The sequence below is a fragment of the Callorhinus ursinus genome, unplaced genomic scaffold (assembly GCF_003265705.2).
Source record: "Callorhinus ursinus isolate GAN/ISIS: 27379988/994484 unplaced genomic scaffold, GSC_fseal_2.0 scaffold9, whole genome shotgun sequence".
Lineage (NCBI taxonomy): Eukaryota > Metazoa > Chordata > Mammalia > Carnivora > Otariidae > Callorhinus > Callorhinus ursinus.
Window position 1 is genome coordinate 19,846,200 of NW_027397071.1, and position 18,139 is coordinate 19,864,338.

The 18,139-nt window shown below is 34.8% G+C and overlaps 1 protein-coding gene across 2 annotated transcripts in view; it reads left to right on the top strand.

Moving 5' to 3' along the window:
• Positions 1–18,139, top strand: part of DPYD (dihydropyrimidine dehydrogenase) — a 798,492-nt gene that overhangs the window by 465,696 nt on the left and 314,657 nt on the right. For both annotated transcript variants that reach the window (XM_025872261.2, XM_073896265.1), the window contains exon 14: positions 7,372–7,536. In XM_025872261.2, coding sequence (XP_025728046.1) covers positions 7,372–7,536 — 165 coding nt within the window. The remainder of the gene's footprint in view (positions 1–7,371; positions 7,537–18,139) is intronic.

Sequence of the window (18,139 nt, forward strand, 5' to 3'; positions counted from 1 at the left end):
GAAATTTCTAAGTTAATTACAGTTTGGCAGAGTGTATCCAAAACCTCTTATCTGAACAGTGAACCCAATAATTTAATCAGTCTGTCTGTTGATTAATCACGTTCTAATCCATCTGATATCAGCTCTGAAAAAGCTCTTCATCTGTTCCTTGTAAAACTTATCTCTGTGAATGCACAGCTGCTGTGAGCTATTGGTATTAATAACTTGAATAGGAGACAGAACACAATGGATTCTCAAAGCCTGCCTAAAAAAGTTTGAACTCCTTAAAACAGTCATTCAGGACTCTCTAATCTGACCCAGCTCTACAATCTTCCCATCCTCATTTCCTGTTGCTTTCTCAGCTTCAGCCCATGTACTAGTTAAGGCCAGGTGCCAGAACTCTTCTATTTTTACTGTTCCTGAAGCTGATGAGCTGATGAATGAATAAATATGTATTTATCAAATACCACATGCCAGATATGTACTATTTCACTTACAATCCTACAGCCTCTCTGTCATATAGTGAAGCATATAGTAAACCCAGTTTGACACATGGGAAGGTCAAAGAGCAAAACAAATTACTTTTTGGTGTCCTGTTCACAAAGTTATACGCTCTTTGAAAAAGGGCAAGAGGAAAGACAAAAGGCTACACAAGTCGGTGATTGAATATTTCACTAGTATGACATAAATAAAATTCAAAAAATTAATCTCCATACTTGAGCAGTGTGAGATACCAAATCCTCTAGATGTTTGACACTAAGAGGTGGGGGGCGTTTGATCCGAAGTGAGCACTAGAGAGTATGTGAGTGTCCTTCCTTGACATATAGGAGACATTCAGTATATTCAGTTTCTATTCATTGTTCCCCTCTTTAAGCCTAATCAGGTTGTGAATGGTTTTTCTATTCATTCTAGAACACAACGTGTTGTTTGTTTTTCCTTTTACTTCTACTCTCTTACCCTTCACACACAGGGTATCCGTCATGTCAGTTCAGCCACGCTGTCTGTGTGGACAATCTTCAGCACACCAACACGCTGGAATCACAGAATTCCCAACATAACCAAAAACATGAGAGGATTTTTAGAGTTCTTGCAATTTTGATCTTGCAAGGTTTGGGGCCAAAGGAATAGGAAATGGGTTGTCATGGTTTATTCAAGACTGTGGAAAGTTCATTTCATTACATAATAATAATTTTGTCCATTTTGCATCCACTTTCCTAGTTAATTATACTATATCAGTGTCTGTATGGTATTTTCTTCTAAGCTTTCTAAGATGAACCATGCAAAGACTCGTCCCGGTATAGCAGATTCTTTAAGACTCCTTTAAAACTATTTGCTTAGCTCTCAATTACAACATCTTTGTTTATAGGAGAATATATATGAATCCTAATTAATTCTACCCTGCTAAATATTGTTAATTAGACAAGGAGTGAATATCAAACCCAAGTTAAGCCCATTATAGTCTCTGCCACCCGGGTAAAATTGGGCCTGAGAGATTACAAGATTTGAGCCTGACTATGCCTATACCTTATAACCTGGAACCTGTCAGGGGCCTATGGTTCCATCATATGAACTTGAACTGTAACAGAGGAAGCCCTCTATAGAAAGAGGGAAGAATGAAGAGCTATGCAAATAGAAACAGAGAAAAGAGAGAAATATTTTGAAATGCATTTCCTTCCTGTTATGGGAATTAATTCCTTTTCCTTAAAGTAAATACCACATTCCACTTAGAAAAAAAAATTTTTTTAACTTGCTTAAATTGACTTTTCTTGCAACTAAAATTAGTGCTAATTGGTATCACCTGCATCAAATGTTAAGCGGTCACTAATATTATTCGTATCACATAAATGCACCTGAATTCTAGTCTCATCTCTAATGCTTAAACAGAGCTGGGCAGCAGGGGACAAGTACCTTTAATTTCTCTAAGCCTCAGTTTTAGTATTAGCAGCATGATGACAGAATCATGAAGATCACATAAAATGATGTATGTGAAAGATCTGTGCTATAAAAATCTAAACTATTATTTTTTTCTACATTTCGATGCCACTATTTCTCTGATAATTTATCTTGTATTTCTAGATAACACTGTTACTCATGTTTACTGTATTTTCCATGTGGGTAGACAGATTTAAAGTTCCTGATGACAAAGGGGTGACTTTCATCACAATTTCAGGTTTTTGAGTGCTATCTTTATATAAGACCCTAGGATGGAAAAATTGAGGTATTAAAAACCAATTCTCATCCTACCCATTCCGTACCCCCAAAACAACGAAGTAGAGATTATTCTGATCATAACATTTATTTTGGGGAGTAATCAAATATTAATATACTTAGTTCATGAAGAAAATAAAATGTTAGAGAGTTCTTTCATAATGGCAGAGTTGCACTGGAAACTGGGCCACTGTTGAATTTTATTTTACTTTTTGTTATTCCCAGGGTAGCCGTATGCCAGATTTATAATGATAGAACCATATTATGTAACAGGATATTTGTTGTTAGATTTATCTGCAAAATGATTCTCCTCTACTCTGGAATAATGTATATAAATTCCAGTCATACAGAAAGTGGTATATTTTAGAAGACAGTTTGTCATGCAGTACATTTAATTTTTGAAATTCTAGCTTATAAGACTGATTAATTAAAAGATTTGTTTGACAGAAACAACCAGTTTACAGCAGGATTTTGGAAATTAAAAAAAGGAACAACTTACCCCTAAGATTTAAGTGACAGGTTTTCGGGTAAACTGATACAGCTTTCTCTGTAGCTCATAACAACGTGCACTATGATACTATAAAGTTCATTAAACAGATTTCTCATTTTACTAATGTGTTTCTACAGTTCAGCAGTGAAACTTTTTTAAAATTATATATCACTAATACTTTTAAGAATCATCCTTGCTCCACCATCCCCAGTTCTTCCAGAGCATCCACTCTCCTTAATTATTTTTAATTATTCTCTTACTTATATTTGGTCACATAAATGTTTCACTAAACAGCATGTTGTGTTGTTTGTTTGTTTTAGGTATCATATTCTATATATTTTTCCACAGCTTGCTCTTTTCACTCAACAAATTTTAAGTCAATCTGTTGTGGTACAGTAACTGCGGCTCACTCTGAAAATTTTAGTTTTCATTTTCATTCAACTTTTTTGGATCCCAGTTCTTTTCCTAGCCTCTTACCAAGACATCTCGGCAAAGTTTCTTTTTCTGTTCACTGAGGCCATTGTGACTATCTCGATCTGGTGGTAACCATGGAAACCTGATAGGTTTTTTTTTTTTAGGATAAGAGAGGTCAAGTAACTGAACTTAAACAAGCAAATATAATCAGCCTGTTTACCATTTAAATCTCTTTACTAATGCTGAAAAATCACTAGTATCACTTCAAATGTGAAGAGGTCACTAACGCTCAATTTTATAATGGTAGTTACAATATCACATAAAGCAGAGCTATCACCTAACATTTCCCTATCTATAAATATCAATTTTTAAAAATCTGTATATTGTTAATGCACTGAAGATTAGGACTATGGTAATTCATCTTCTTTGTTATAGAGGATGAATTCATTTGTTCTAAGTATTCTGAATATGTTTATTTTGTTATATTAACTCCCTTAGCAATGCTAATATAATTTAGCTATTAAATATTAAAGCAAAATATTATCTTATAAAATCATGCTCAAATTCTAGTATTCCCAGGTCAAAAGCTTTAGTAAGTTATTGCCCAATTATTGAAGCTCTATCTCTATAATCATATAACCCAGGATAATTGGTTGTATCCATTTTCATTCATCTTCCACTTAATTTAACAGTTCTAAGAAGTCTTAAGTCTGTGGAGAAGGTTTTTTTGACAAAGTAGAAAATATGAATGAATTTGGGAAAGAAAGCCTAGAATAAAATTTCTATTACTGATTCATCACTGGGTGACAATCTTGGAATCTGGGCACTTTTGTTGAATTTGGAATATGCTGAATTTTTAAATTGCTAGGATGGCAACAATTGACTCACTGATAGTTGACAAGCTCTACACAGTAGGCATATGTAGTTTGGGCAGTTGTTCAGGATCTTTTTTCTTTGCTTGAGTTAAGGAGAGAGAAAACTGACCTGGTTAGAGAAACACTGCCTGTCATAAATCAACATAAAGGAATAAGCAACCCCTATTATAAAGTAGATGAAATTTCCCTTTGATTTGCCTTGTACTTCCTGTTTGATCTTTGTTAAGATCATTGAAAATTCTCCCGTGGTATATTTACAGTTTAATACCAGATTAGAGAAGAGAAAAATAAAACAACCATAACATTAAAATTAAACTGAAGTCACAGTACACAAAGGAAAAATCTCTAATGGCAAAATTTTAGGTTTTGAGTTACCACTAAAGTGGGGCATTTTAAGAAAGAAGCATTTGCTTGACTGTCCTCCAATTAAATCTTGTCACTTTATTGACCCTTTGGCCATTGTGAGTCGTTGACCTAATTGTTATGAGGACGGTTATTGTGAAAAAGCATATGGCTTAGAATTACTGGACCATTGAGATTTTCCTTACTCAGTATGGGTGCAGTTCTTCCATCCTGTGTCTTTTTTATTTTATGATACTCAAAAAAATCCTAAACATACTGTGAAGATGTGGGCCCAGCCTACTAGGGGGTGGATACAAGAAGCAACTATAGTTGGTTAAGATCCTAATAAGTTCATCGGCTAAGAAATCCCATAGGTAGCCATGGACCAGGTTAGAATTCACATCCACCTGACTCAGAGAACCCTAGAGTCAGATTGTATTTGAATGAGGCCATTGTGTTTGGATCCTAGAGACTGGATAAACCCAGCAAGTTAGGGCCAACAATCAGGGAGATCTTAGAAGCTACAGGGTGATGAAGTTCAAGCATACTTCCTGTCATCGAAGCTCTGCAGTAGGCTGAGATGGCTGAGATGGGGAGAGGTGGAGTAATGGACAAACTATGTCAAGCACACTACTTCCAGGATCTAGCTGTAGTTGGTGGCGGGGAGCTGTATTCAGAGAAGGGGTCCCTGAGCTATCAGGGGAAGCAAGGAAAGTCCCCCATTCTAGAGTAACAAACTGGTAGGAAAGAATCTAAGTAAAGAACCAGTACCTGAAATTTGAACGTAAGCCCAAACCCACATGTCTGTTCAGCAACAGTATAAAGCCAGCAATAAATCCTGTATAGTTCCCATCCCTCAGGGCAAGACCCATTCTAATGCCTACGATTTTGCTCTAGGCTTCTTTAAAAAAACATTATTTGAGCACCTACTAAAGGCCAGGCTAGAAGCTGGGCGTGTAATAGCAAACAAGATAGTGTCTTCTCTTCCATACCTTACGCTCTTAGTGGAAGTTTCAGACCAGAATATAGACAGTCACAATGCAAGATGTTATGAATGCCAGTTGGGGAAGGTATATATTGTGATGGTGGCATGAGTGAGAGCAGCTTATTAAGACTTGATGATGTTGGAGAGATCAAAAGATTTCTCAAAGAAGCTGAAGTCTAAGATAAGACCTGAAGAAGAATGGGCAGGAACAGGGATGCTGCTAACATGTTTCATTCAATAAGCAGGAGGTGCCATTAAACTATAAAATGATCATTTAAAATAGGTGCCCCTTCATTTGTGGAACTACTCAGTGCCAGGGCACATGAGTTGATGAACTGAAAGAGGTCTCCGTTAACCTCCTTGGCCAGGTTTTCCTATGCAGAGCACAACCTGTGGCCTAGAATGGATTTATCTAGGTGAAAGGCTTTTAGGGTAGGGGGTAGAGCAGAGGAAATGAGGACCTCAAAGCTTAAAGAGTATGGCTCTTGAAAATTGGAGTATGGAAGAAAACCAGCTTTACTTGTTCCTAGAATTGTCTCCTCAGACCATGGCAGCACGAGAGTACCTACCTGGGGAAGCTGCACAGAAGCCACCTGCAGGGATGCAGAGCATGCACTGAAGCATTTGCCAAGACAGAAATTTGACCCACTAGGCTCAAACTTCCTACAGTGACTCTACTTGTCATTTTACCCATTATAAGATTGTGGAACACTGTTTGACAATAGCAAATCAAAGTAAGGCTGGTGGTGTTGCCCACAATTACAATAGAAGTGGAATGGCTTAATTAGTAAAACATTAACTGGCAGGATTCCTATAAGTTAAAATGTACATATTTAAGGAGGCTTATTGTAACATTTATACCATTTATTTTATAATATACTAATTCAAATGTAAAAGTGAATGTAAATTGCCAGAAATTAACATGCAATGTGAAGAAAAGTCCTTTCATCCTCTGCAACTGTAGCATTTGGCAGATTCAGGAATAAATAATCTTTTGTGGCAAGGGTATGCCTTATCAAACATATGCAGATCAGCACTAATTAATGCTAATTAAGGTTTCCTGTCTATCTAGTTGGAAAAACGTCTAAATGTTATGAAATCCAGTTAGTATGCCTATTACGCTAATTGTTTTATATGGGGTGGTTCTTAATTAAAATATGTAAATTGACCTTAATTGCTATATACTAATGGGGGTTCATGTTATCTCACTAAAAGTGACAAGATGGTGAGGAGGGGTACTTAAATGACTAATTCTGATAAATCCTTAACTAAATGACCTTTACTCAAAATTAATTTTAATTGGAAGTTGGCTAAAGAAACATTTTTCTTCTTTGTTTCTTTTTAGTTTTTAGTAACATAAGAATGTTACTCTTCTTTGTTAATACAGCTTTAGAGGCAGTTGTGCATTGTTAATTACACTTAACAAGCAAGTTAATTTGACTGTTTACTGTTTATAGTTATCAGGAAGTTATTGATATCCTCATTTCAGTCTTGGGAGAAATGAGTTCTCATTGAATGTGAATTTATAGTTAGAATCCTATAGGTAAGTTGAGCAACCCAGTTAGTTTGTTAGAGTATGTGTTGAAGTTTGATGAGCCAGTAGTACTAATATGTACTCCTTGGATGATTTACACTGGAATTACCTTTTAAGAAAAATATTTTTTTTCTTTACAAAACATTAGCTTTTATTGGAGTTAAAAATCTCATTGAAGGTGTTTGGATAGACTGAAATGATATTCTTACATTTTACTTATCAAGTTTTTATTTATTATTTAATTGCAAACAAATTAAAATATGTATACCCAAACCAGTGTAAATTAATTTACATATTTTTATTTTTTTTACTATGCTAACTTTGCAATTACGGGAAGTAATTTAAATAAAGCTAACAAATATTTTACTCTTTTATTTGGAAGTAGTTTATGTTCATGTGTAATTTAAAATATATTTTTTAAAATCCTTCTGTAAAAATGTGAGAAAGGACTTGGTAAAATATTGTCATATGGAAATGAGCATAGAATAAAGATTGTAGTTTTTCTTTGTCAGAAGGAGACCCAATATCTTTACTCTTTTATCAGGACATTGTGACAAATGTTTCGCCTAGAATCATCCGAGGGACTACCTCCGGCCCCATGTATGGCCCTGGACAAAGCTCCTTCCTGAATATTGAGCTCATCAGTGAAAAAACGGCTGCATATTGGTGTCAAAGTGTCACTGAACTAAAAGCTGACTTTCCAGACAATGTAAGTGTGATTTAACGTCTAAAACAAAAGAATTGGCATAAGTTGGTGAATGTTTATTTAAACATCCAATTCATAGGCTTATAAATATTAATGTGTATAATATATTTTATTAAAGAATCTGCCAGTTGCTTTGCTGATGCATAGAAAGATAAAAAAGAAAGAAAAGCTCAAGAACTCATAAAAATCTGCACAATGTGAGGCTTTGTTATAAATGGGTGCCATGCAGATGGAAGAAGTATCTACATAAGCAGGAGGAAGAGAAATGAAATACTCATTTTATTGAGTTGATTTTCACTGGATGTGGCTAGTATTTATGAAGGTGATGACCTTAGGAAGAAATTGCAGACTATAAATCATTTTAAATATAAACCTGAGGCAGAAGCAGATTATCTTTGTATATAGTGTATTTATATTTTTTCAGTGGGAAATAATTTACCAAATAATTTTAATACCTTTATACTGAATGAGTCACTTTTTTTTTATAAAACCCTTTCTTTAAAAGTACGGTGAACAAAGATTACATATATTTCATTTCTCTATGTTGCCAGTAGTTTTTTAACCTATGGATGGTATTTTCTCTTCAATAGATGGTTAGAGTTGTCCTTGATGTCATTCATTCATTTTTTCTCTCCTTCCCTCACCTCAATGCACATATATGCATGTACACACACACACACACACACACACACACACACACACACACACACATTCCCCCTGCCCCCCTTATTTTCTCTCTCAGAGCTGGTGATGAATGGAGATTGAGGTTTGAGCCATGTGTGTCTTTATTTGTAGAAAAGATTCAAAGACAAATTGGAATGGTTTAAGTATTCCAATGATAAATATTTTAAAATCTAATGAAATTTGTGGATATTTTCCCACAAACCAATACATTAGAAAATCTTACAAAAGGACTTCTGTTATCATACTATTGTCTAACCCATCAAGCTTTTTGTTTTTTATGTTTTAGAAAGTCCTAATTGTTTCAAAGTTTTCTTACATTGAAGCAAAATGAAGGCACATAGAATATAATTAATCTTCCTCAAGTCAAACCTTCAGATATGAAGGGTACTATTAAGACCCATATGAAACCTATAGCTTCTGTTCATTAGGAGTCGTTCACTTTCTGAGAATGATGTTGCAAATCATCTCTGTTCACATTATACAATCAACTCTAATAATAATTATGTTGAGCTATTTGTTTTTTAAAGGATCCAAATTTTGTGTGAAGCTTTTCTCAGAATGACGAGGACAAAAAGTGGGTCAATAAATAATAATAAGAATTATATATACATATATGTATATTTAAGATTTTATTTATTTATTTGTCAGAGCGAGAGCACAAGCAGGGGGGAGTGGCAGGCAGAGGGAGAAGCGGGCTCCCTGCCAAAGGACTTGATCCCAGGACCCTGGGATCATGACCTGAGCCGAAGGCAGATGCTAAACCGACTAAGCCACCCAGGCATCCCTATTAATATATTTCTAAACATGGTCTACGGGTTTAAGTGTTATACTAGGTACTGAACATGCAATAACATAATAACCATAAACTTGAGCTCTTATAAGATTAAACTGTGCTTGGTACTGTTATAAATGCCTTATATATTTTAAAACTCAGTCTTTAAACAATCTTATAAGATAAGTACTATTACTTTCCCCATTTCACAGGGAGAAAACCAAGAGGAAACACAGAAGTTAGGTAGCATGCCCAGGGTTCCACAGCTATTACAGTGGTTCCTCCCTCATCCACAGCTACAGTTTCCATGGTTTTAGTTACCGGCAGTCAACCACAGTCTGAAAGCAAATGATCATCCTTCTGATGTATTGTTGGAAAGTCAGCCGTTGCTTAAAGCTATGTCACAGTGCTTATGTTATTCCCCTCACTTCATCTCATCACATGGGCACTTTAACATCTTACATCATCACTAGAAGAGTGAAGACAGTACAATATGGGATTTTGAGAGAGAGAGAGAAAGATCACATTCACACAACTTTTACTACAGTATGTTGTTATAATTGTTCTATTTTATTATTAGTTATTGTTGTTAATCTCTTATTGTGCCTAATTTATAAACTAAACCTTTATCGTAGGTATGTATGTATAGGAAAAAGCATAGTATTTAGAGGGTTCAGTGCTACCCTTAGTTTCAGGTATCCACTGGGGGTCTTGGAACATATTCCCCATGGATCAGGGGGGTTATTATATACAGTGAATCCAGAATTTGAACTTGAAACTTGCTTTTAGCATCTGTGCTCCTAATGATAGTGTTCTCTAATGTACTTACTGCAGTATCATTTCAGGCCTTTAAAATTTCAGTATTACTTTTTAATGCAACATAAGAATAGCATGAAATATAATTTCCCCAAATATTGCTGCTATAGTATTTAGATACACCAGTGTATCTGAAAAAAATCATTTTTCCTGGAACAGAACTCCCACCAATGGCTTGTCTTAAGTTCTGTCTACCCTCTTCTGGGCAGGAGTGAGATGTTAAATAATGGCCTCCAAGAAATGACTGTAAGTAGACAAGAAAGCTGAGATGAAACCTTCACTTTGTGATTCCACAGTCAAGTAGAAAGAAGAGGCACATTTCAATGTTCTTTTCAATTTCCCTGGAAACAATTTTCTTCTCCTATAATGCTTTTTCTTCTGAGAAAACAATGCTTGCATTTCTTGATTCTAATTCTTTCACCATTTAGATTATACTCATTTTTCTTTTTCTATATTGTTAGAACTGATTTCTAACATTTTTATTCCCCATATCAAAGATAACATTTTAAATACAATTAAAATGGCATTCCCATTTGAACCCATAGAAATAATGTGTTGCACCTAGATATTGCCATGCTGAGAGTAGAATATCCCCCACTGTTTTGGAATTACTCTGATGCCAAACCCAATGAGCTGAATGAAAGAAGGTGACCCTTCATTTTCCAAGTTTAATTATCACTCTCACTGGAGTTTTCCCACATCATTCTCGAGTGTGTGGCTGCCACCTTTAATGACAGGGATCAGATAATTCAACCCACTGTGGCAGCTTCTAAGCAAGGGCTAACTTTTCTGAAAAAGAAACTATCCTGGGGGTTGTGGGGAAGGGATGTAGGCCAGCTGATATCAGCAGCTAGTATCTCTCTTTCCGGAGAGAATAGGCACGAGTTGGCCGCGAACTGGAGAAGACAGCTGGAAGAACATCTTGAATATAAAGGCATTGAGAACTGAAATATATTGTAAGGGCTTGTTTCTTAGCTATCACAGAGTTACACCAAAGCCTACACTTATAATAGACTTCTGCCCAGCTTTCAAGGTTTCCTTTTATTTATCTGTGAATTAAATTTGGCACACTGATCATTGTAGTGACAATTATTACTAAGAGTTTTTTTTTTTTTGTTCCTAAGCTGAGATTTTGCAATGCTTATTATGAAATGTACTGTATAATTAGGGCTTACAGAAATCAATTTTAAGTGAATCCTTTCATTCTCACTGCAAAAGCCTTAGAAACCGTATATTTTAGGCTTCGAAAAAAAATTTTTTACCAAAAAAATACATGCTGCATTTTGTCTGAATGCACTGAATTAGCAAACAAAGACTGACATTTTCTATCATTTGTGGCAGCTAAAGTAAGAGTTAGGCAAAAGATAGGGATTCAGCATTGAATTAGCTGGTAAAGCTAGAAAAGGGAGTGATGGCTTTGTTAGAGAAATTAATAAAGGAAGAACAATTGATATGTAAATATACTTCTATTACAATACACCTCATTCTACTGAAACCCTTTCTCAGTTCATTACTGAGAAATCAGCATTGCGCACATTAAGTTCAAAATGACTCCAAAGAAGTTGTTCTTCATCAGCATTCCTGAAAGCGCTTTCCTGACCAATAGCCTCTAAATGCAGAGTTCTTAACCCTACGTGTATGCCATGGACTCCTTATATACCCATGTGAAGCCTAAGAGCCTTTCTTCAGAATGTTTTTGAATATGTAAAACCCAATTCAATAGTATGCAAAGGATTCCCATTGTATTAAAACAGAATGCTCAACTCATTTTAAAGAATATGGTATAGTAACTCATGTTCCTCCCTAATAAGTCACTAAAAACACAGGCTCATGGCAGATCTAGTAACTATTGCAATTCTGACATATAATGGTGACCATCAGTGACACAGTGAGATATCTGTGACAACTGTATGGTGATTTTCTGTGGCTTCCGTTGGTGCAAAGTTACAGGTATTGATAGTGGTACTGTGGTCTGTTGTATTCATGAGGAAACACTAAATTTCAGCAGAGGTTAGTGAAAATAAAGGTCTAATTTTTTCCCATCCAAGTTCATGAATTTCCTGCATTCTGTCAAGAATTCTGTGGACCTCAGATTAAGAACCTATGTCCAGTGGTTCTCAGTTCTGTGATATAGAATCACTTGGGGAGCTTCAGAAAAGGTTTTTATGGTTAGACCTTGTCCTAGTTCAGTCATTTCAGAAATTCTGACATGGATACAATGAGTATACATCGGTGTGTGTGTGTGTGTGTGTGTGTGTGTGGTGTGTATTTTTTTATAAACTTCATCAATTAATTCTACTGCATATAAAACCAGCATCATTCATAACCCTTGACATACATCATTAAATATTTATAAAAGTCCTGTATCAGAACTTGAGAGCCTTCTATACATGCTAGGAACTGTGGGCTTCATGTATCTGTGAAGCAGAGTTTTTCCTCAGTTTATAGATGAGGAAACTGACTTTTTGAAATATTGCATTGCACGAGGCGCAGTGTCACACAGCTAGTAAGTGAAGTCCCTGGAACTGAAAATCTTCCCATTACTTGGCTCTAAAGAACCTGAGGAATTAGGAGTAATATGTTATTTCAGTCCTCCTTTACCCACCCACTCAGAGGGTCAATTACATTGAGCTCTCTTAACCACAGACTCTCAAATAGAAAACAAAATCTTTTTATTGGACAAAGAAAGAAGTCTGTCATCAGCAAACTATTATTTTGTCATTAGTCCCAGCGCAGGATATTTTATAGCTCAATACTTACTGCTTTGCAGGAATGTAGCTGACTTTAGAAAACAATGTCAGTGACTCAATGTGGACCTTGGTTTGAACTGTTACCGGGTCCCATCTTAAGTTCTGTATTTGAAAATAGGGAGTCAAGACATTCAGTTGGATCTATGTATCCTCTAAGCACGGAGGATGCTCACTGCTTCATCAGTGGATGTTCATCACCCTATAACTCTTACAGTCTTCTTATAGGCACTATGAAGGCTGACTCAGCAGAAGCAGGCTTTCTTTTCTTTGGATTATTTATAATTAAGTCTCACTCATTAGGAATAAGGGGATTTTGTTACCTCCCCCTCCATCTATTTAGAAAGATAAAATTTAGTAACAGATAAAACTATAATATGTATGTTGTCAGGCCAACAATGACCAGTACAGGGTTGTTATTTTACTTTCATTTTTTATTAAACCATTGCTTTCTTATCACAGAGCTTATAAAGCATAAACATCACCTTGGCCCTTTCCCCCTCATATCCTGAAAAGGATATTTACCAACAGAAATATAGGTATCCCTGCACTGGAGGGGTTCCTCCTTTGCTCCCTCTGGAATTTTTTAACCTTGTCAAGTCTCTGTTTCTGTCAATTTCTACACATTCCCATGTTGATTTATTTTATTTTTTTAAATATTTTATTTATCTGACAGAGAGATATAGCGAGAGAGGGAACACAAGCAGGGGGAATGGGAGAGGGAAAAGCAGGCTTCCCGCCGGGCAGGGAGCCCGATGCGGGGCTCCATCCCAGGACCCTGGGATCATGACCTAAGCCGAAGGCAGACGCTTAATGACTGAGCCACCCAGGTGCCCCCCCCCATGTTGATTTATTTTAAATAAATTAAGAAACTGCTAGAGCAGGTATTGAAGGGAAGGCTAGTATATCCCCAGGAAACTCCTTCCTTCTTTCCACCATGAATTCTAGAGGACATAAATACTTCCCAACCTCCCTTCTTTGCTAAAATCCAGGACAGTTATCTGATGACATTACTTTATTGATTTTTTAAAAAATACCTAGTCTACAAAAAATAAAATAAAAATGAATCATAATAGTAATGGAAATTTAAAAAGTTAGGGTGGATGGAGGTAAAACAATCCATATCCAATTATCCTAACAAATATCTGTTTTCATTTTCCTAGACTTGATAGACTCTAAGAACTAAAGGCATGAGGTTTTAGGTCAGAATGGGTTTGAATTTCAGCATGTCCTTTGACTTGCTATTTATTGGCACTCTCAACCTCAACTTCCTCATCTGTGCAATGACAATAACTATTCTCAGAGGTTGTACATATTAAATGAGATATTATATGTAACATGTTTGGGACGTTGCAGTTATTCACCACTATAAATGATATTGCATAGGATACCTTTATCCATTTAGCTTTTAGTCCATCTTAAAATACTAATTAGTTTCCATAAAATATTCTGAGAGAGGGATTTGGTAAGTCAAAGGTAACAGCATGTTTAGAGCTCTTGAAGTATATTGCCAGTTGATTTTCAAAGCATTTTTGAACAATTCATATAAAAGTCACTATTTTAGAAATAATTACCAACTAAAAAATTAAAAGCTAACTCACTAAATATACTTTTTAGTGATTCTTCTGAACCTGAGTTTATTATATGTCATATAGAATGTAAAGTCTGATTCTTTGTTCAGTGTTGTATTCATTATACTTCTGTGCTTTAATATCATTCATTCTTTTGACTTAGTTTCCAATTAAAACAAGACTCAAATAATGAGTTATTTTCTTAGTATCAGCATAGAAACAAAGAAAATTTAAAATATGTTTGATTCCACAAAGCAAGAGTAGCCAAAATGAATCAGAATACATAATGTAGCTCATAGTTCTGTGATTAGTTTCTGGCTCCATGTAGCCAAGTTTTTTTTTTTTTTTTTTTTTTTTGAGATAGGATATTCCTAGTTTCTTAAAAGAAAACATTAGCTGCAGTTTAGATGGAGTAATGGGGACTGGATTTACCATCCCAATTGAAACAGCAACATAAAAAAAAATTATAAAATATATGAAAAAACAGTTTTTAAGACCTGGAACATCAGTCAATAAAGATAGTAGTCACTGAGAGATGGAAAACTTAGTAAATGAGCTCTGCCATTGCTCAAGAAGGTTTCCAGGCCACATTGCAGGGAGCAGAACCCAGGGACCTGAGTTGAGGAGATAGAAGTGAAAGTCCGGGGAGACCAAGATGGCTAGAATTCACAAGTCAGAGCACCAGAAAGCAGAGAGCTACATAACAGAGAGTATTCCAGAAACTGGCAGAAGGTCTTTCTTGAGTATTCAGCAGAGTACAGATCAGCTCATGCATGTGAGTGAATTACGAGGGACTGCAGAAAGAACTTTCTGAATGGATTAGAGGGACTAGTACTCAATTCTTAAATGGATCTGGGAATAATGACTCTTCTGCTAGCCAGACTGGAAAACCCTATGATATACAATTAGCCACAGGGTGAGCACTGCTTTAGTCATGCCCAACAAACCTTAAAAGCAAGAAACGATCAGAATATCTCCAAGTGACTTAACTGCAACTCAGAACAAAATTCAAGAATATAGGAATACAAAAATATCTAGGACCAAATAATATAAACTTCACAGTGTCTGGCATTCAATTAAAAATTACCTATCAAAGAGGGAGACAAACCATGAGAGACTTTTTTTTTTTTTAAGATTTTATTTATTTGACAGAGAGAGACTGAGAGAGGGAACACAAGCAGGGGAGAACTGGAGAGGGAAAGACTCTTAATTATGGGAAACAAGCTGAGGGTTTCTGGAGAGGAGGTGGGTTGGGGGATGGTGTAACTGAGTGCTGGGCATTAAGGAGGGCGCATGATGTGATGAGCACTGGGTGTTATACACAACTGATGAATTGTTGAACACTACATCTGAAACTAATGATAAACTATGTGTTGGTTAATTGAATTTCAATTTAAAAAATTATGTATCATGTAAGAAAGTAGGAAAATATAACCCAAAATAAGAGGAAAACCAATTGAAACTGTGCCAGAACTGATGAGATGTTAAAATTAGCAGGCAAATGCATTAAAGTGTCATTACAACTATATTCCATATGTTCAAAAACTAAGAGATGGAACATAGATAAAAACAAACAAACAAACAAACAAAACTCCACTAAACCAGAGAAAACTGCAATGAATAAGATGAAAAATACCCTGGTAGTTATTAACAGCATATTAGGCATTGCAGAAAAAATGATAAATCAACTTAAAGATGTAGCAATAAAAACTATCTAAAGTAGAATGCATGTGGGGGTGGGGGGTGTTGGGGAGTGGGGAGTAAACATACTGTTAGTGAGCTAGGGACAACTTCAAGTGGTCTAATATGTACTGAATTTTCAAAGTTTGAAGAAAAAAATGGCCCCAATTTTCCCAGTTTTTCATAATACTATAAGCCTTCTCACCTGCCAAACAAACAAACAAAAAAACCAAGAAACTTGAGCCCCTGGCATAAGAAACATGAAGAAAATTACACCAAGGAATACATCATAATCAAATTAATCAAACCAATGATAAAGAGAAATTCTAAAAGTAAAGACAAAAAGCCTGTTCCGTACAGAAGAATAAATATAAAGGTTATTGTTTTGATTTGTCGTCAGAAACAATGCAGGCTAGAAGACAACAACTTTCAAGTGCTGAAAGAGAAAAAATGACAACTGTTAATCTAGATTACAAAATTCAGCAACATATCTCTCAAAAATACAGATGTGTATTTTCCAAAGAGAAAAAGACTAAAAGAATTCATCACTGAGGGATTGGCACCACAGGAAATATTTTTTAAAATGTTTTAGTCAGAAAGTAAAATGATGCTAGGTTGAAATATGGATCTACACAAAGAAATGAAAAGTACCGGAATTTGTAACTATAAATAGCTTTTATTTAATTCACTTTATAAGAGAATTGGTTGTTTAAACAAAAATATAAAACAGTCTGTGGTTTATAAAATATATTAAGTATTACATTTTGTATTGTAATTGTACAGAATTTGTGAGGAAGAAATGGAAATATACTACTGTAAGCTTCTAACACTTTATGTAAAGTTTTTTATCACTTGAAGGTAGACTGATAACTTATAGATGTATGCCCTAAGCTCTAAACAACCAATAAAATAATGCTTGAGAATTATAGCTAAAAAGCAACAATAGAGGTATAAAATAGAATCATACAGAGTACTCAAACCAAAAGAAGGCAGAAAAAGAAAGGCTATAAAAAAGAGACAATGCAAATAGAAACCCTCTAGTAAGATGATAGAGTTAAACCTAACCATATCAAAATCACATTAAATATAAATGGTCTAAACATCCCCAATTAAAAGGCAGAGATTTTCAGATTGGCTGAAAAAGCATGACTCAACTATATATACTGCTTACAAGAAAAACAATTTTAAATATGAAGACACAAATAGGAGAAAATTGAAGCAATGGAAAAAGATGTACCATAATAACTCTAATCAAATAAAATCTTGTAATATTAATAACAAAGTAGATATCAAAGCAAAGATTATTACCAGGGACCAAAAGGACCATTTTATAATGATGAAATGGTCTATCCATCCAGAAATGATAGCAATCCTAAGGTTTATGCACTTAGTAACAAAATTTTAAGATACATGAAGCAAAAACTGATAGAACAGGAAGGAGCAATAAAAAACTCAGAATCACAGTTGATTCCCATACCTACTGGTAAATAATTAATAAAACAATAGAGTGAGGCTATTCAAAACTTGAAAAATGCTATCAACTTATCGAATTGACATCTATAGGACATGTCATCCAATGGCAACAGAATACACAGTCTTTTCAAATACATCCATACCATTTACTAAAATAGGCCATATTCTGTGCAACAAAAGAAGTCTTAATAATTTTAAAGAATTCAGTTCATCCAAGGTATGTATTCTGACCACAACAGGCATGTATTTGGAAAATCCCCAAAATATTTAAAAAATAAATAATACATCTAAACAATCTTTGAATAAAGGAAAAAATCATAAGAGAAATTAAAATTATTTTGAATTGAATGAAAATTAAAATATAAAATATTAAAATTTGTGCTATGTCATAAAAGCATTACTAGTAGGGAAATTTATCGCATCCAACACATATATCCGAAATGAAGGAAAGTCTCAAATTAATTATTACAACTTCCACCTCTAAATACTAGAACAAGAAGAACAAACTAAACTCAAAGTAAATAAAATAAGGATATAATGAAGATCAGTGGAGGAAATTAATAAGATAGCAAGAAAAAACAATAGAGAATATCAAGGAAAGTAAAGCTTTGCAAAATTCCTTGCAAGAACAACTAAAATTGATCAAACAGCCTGATTGATGAAGAAAAAAGGAGAGAAGAAACACAAATTATCAGTATAGGAAATGAGAGAAGTAGCACCACTGAAGATTCTATGGATATTAAAAGAAAAACTATAGAATATTATCAACAATTTTATGCAAATAAACTGGTCAGATTCCTTGAAAGACACAAAGTATCAAAGCTTAATCAAGAAGCAATAGATAATGTTAAAGAAATTGAATT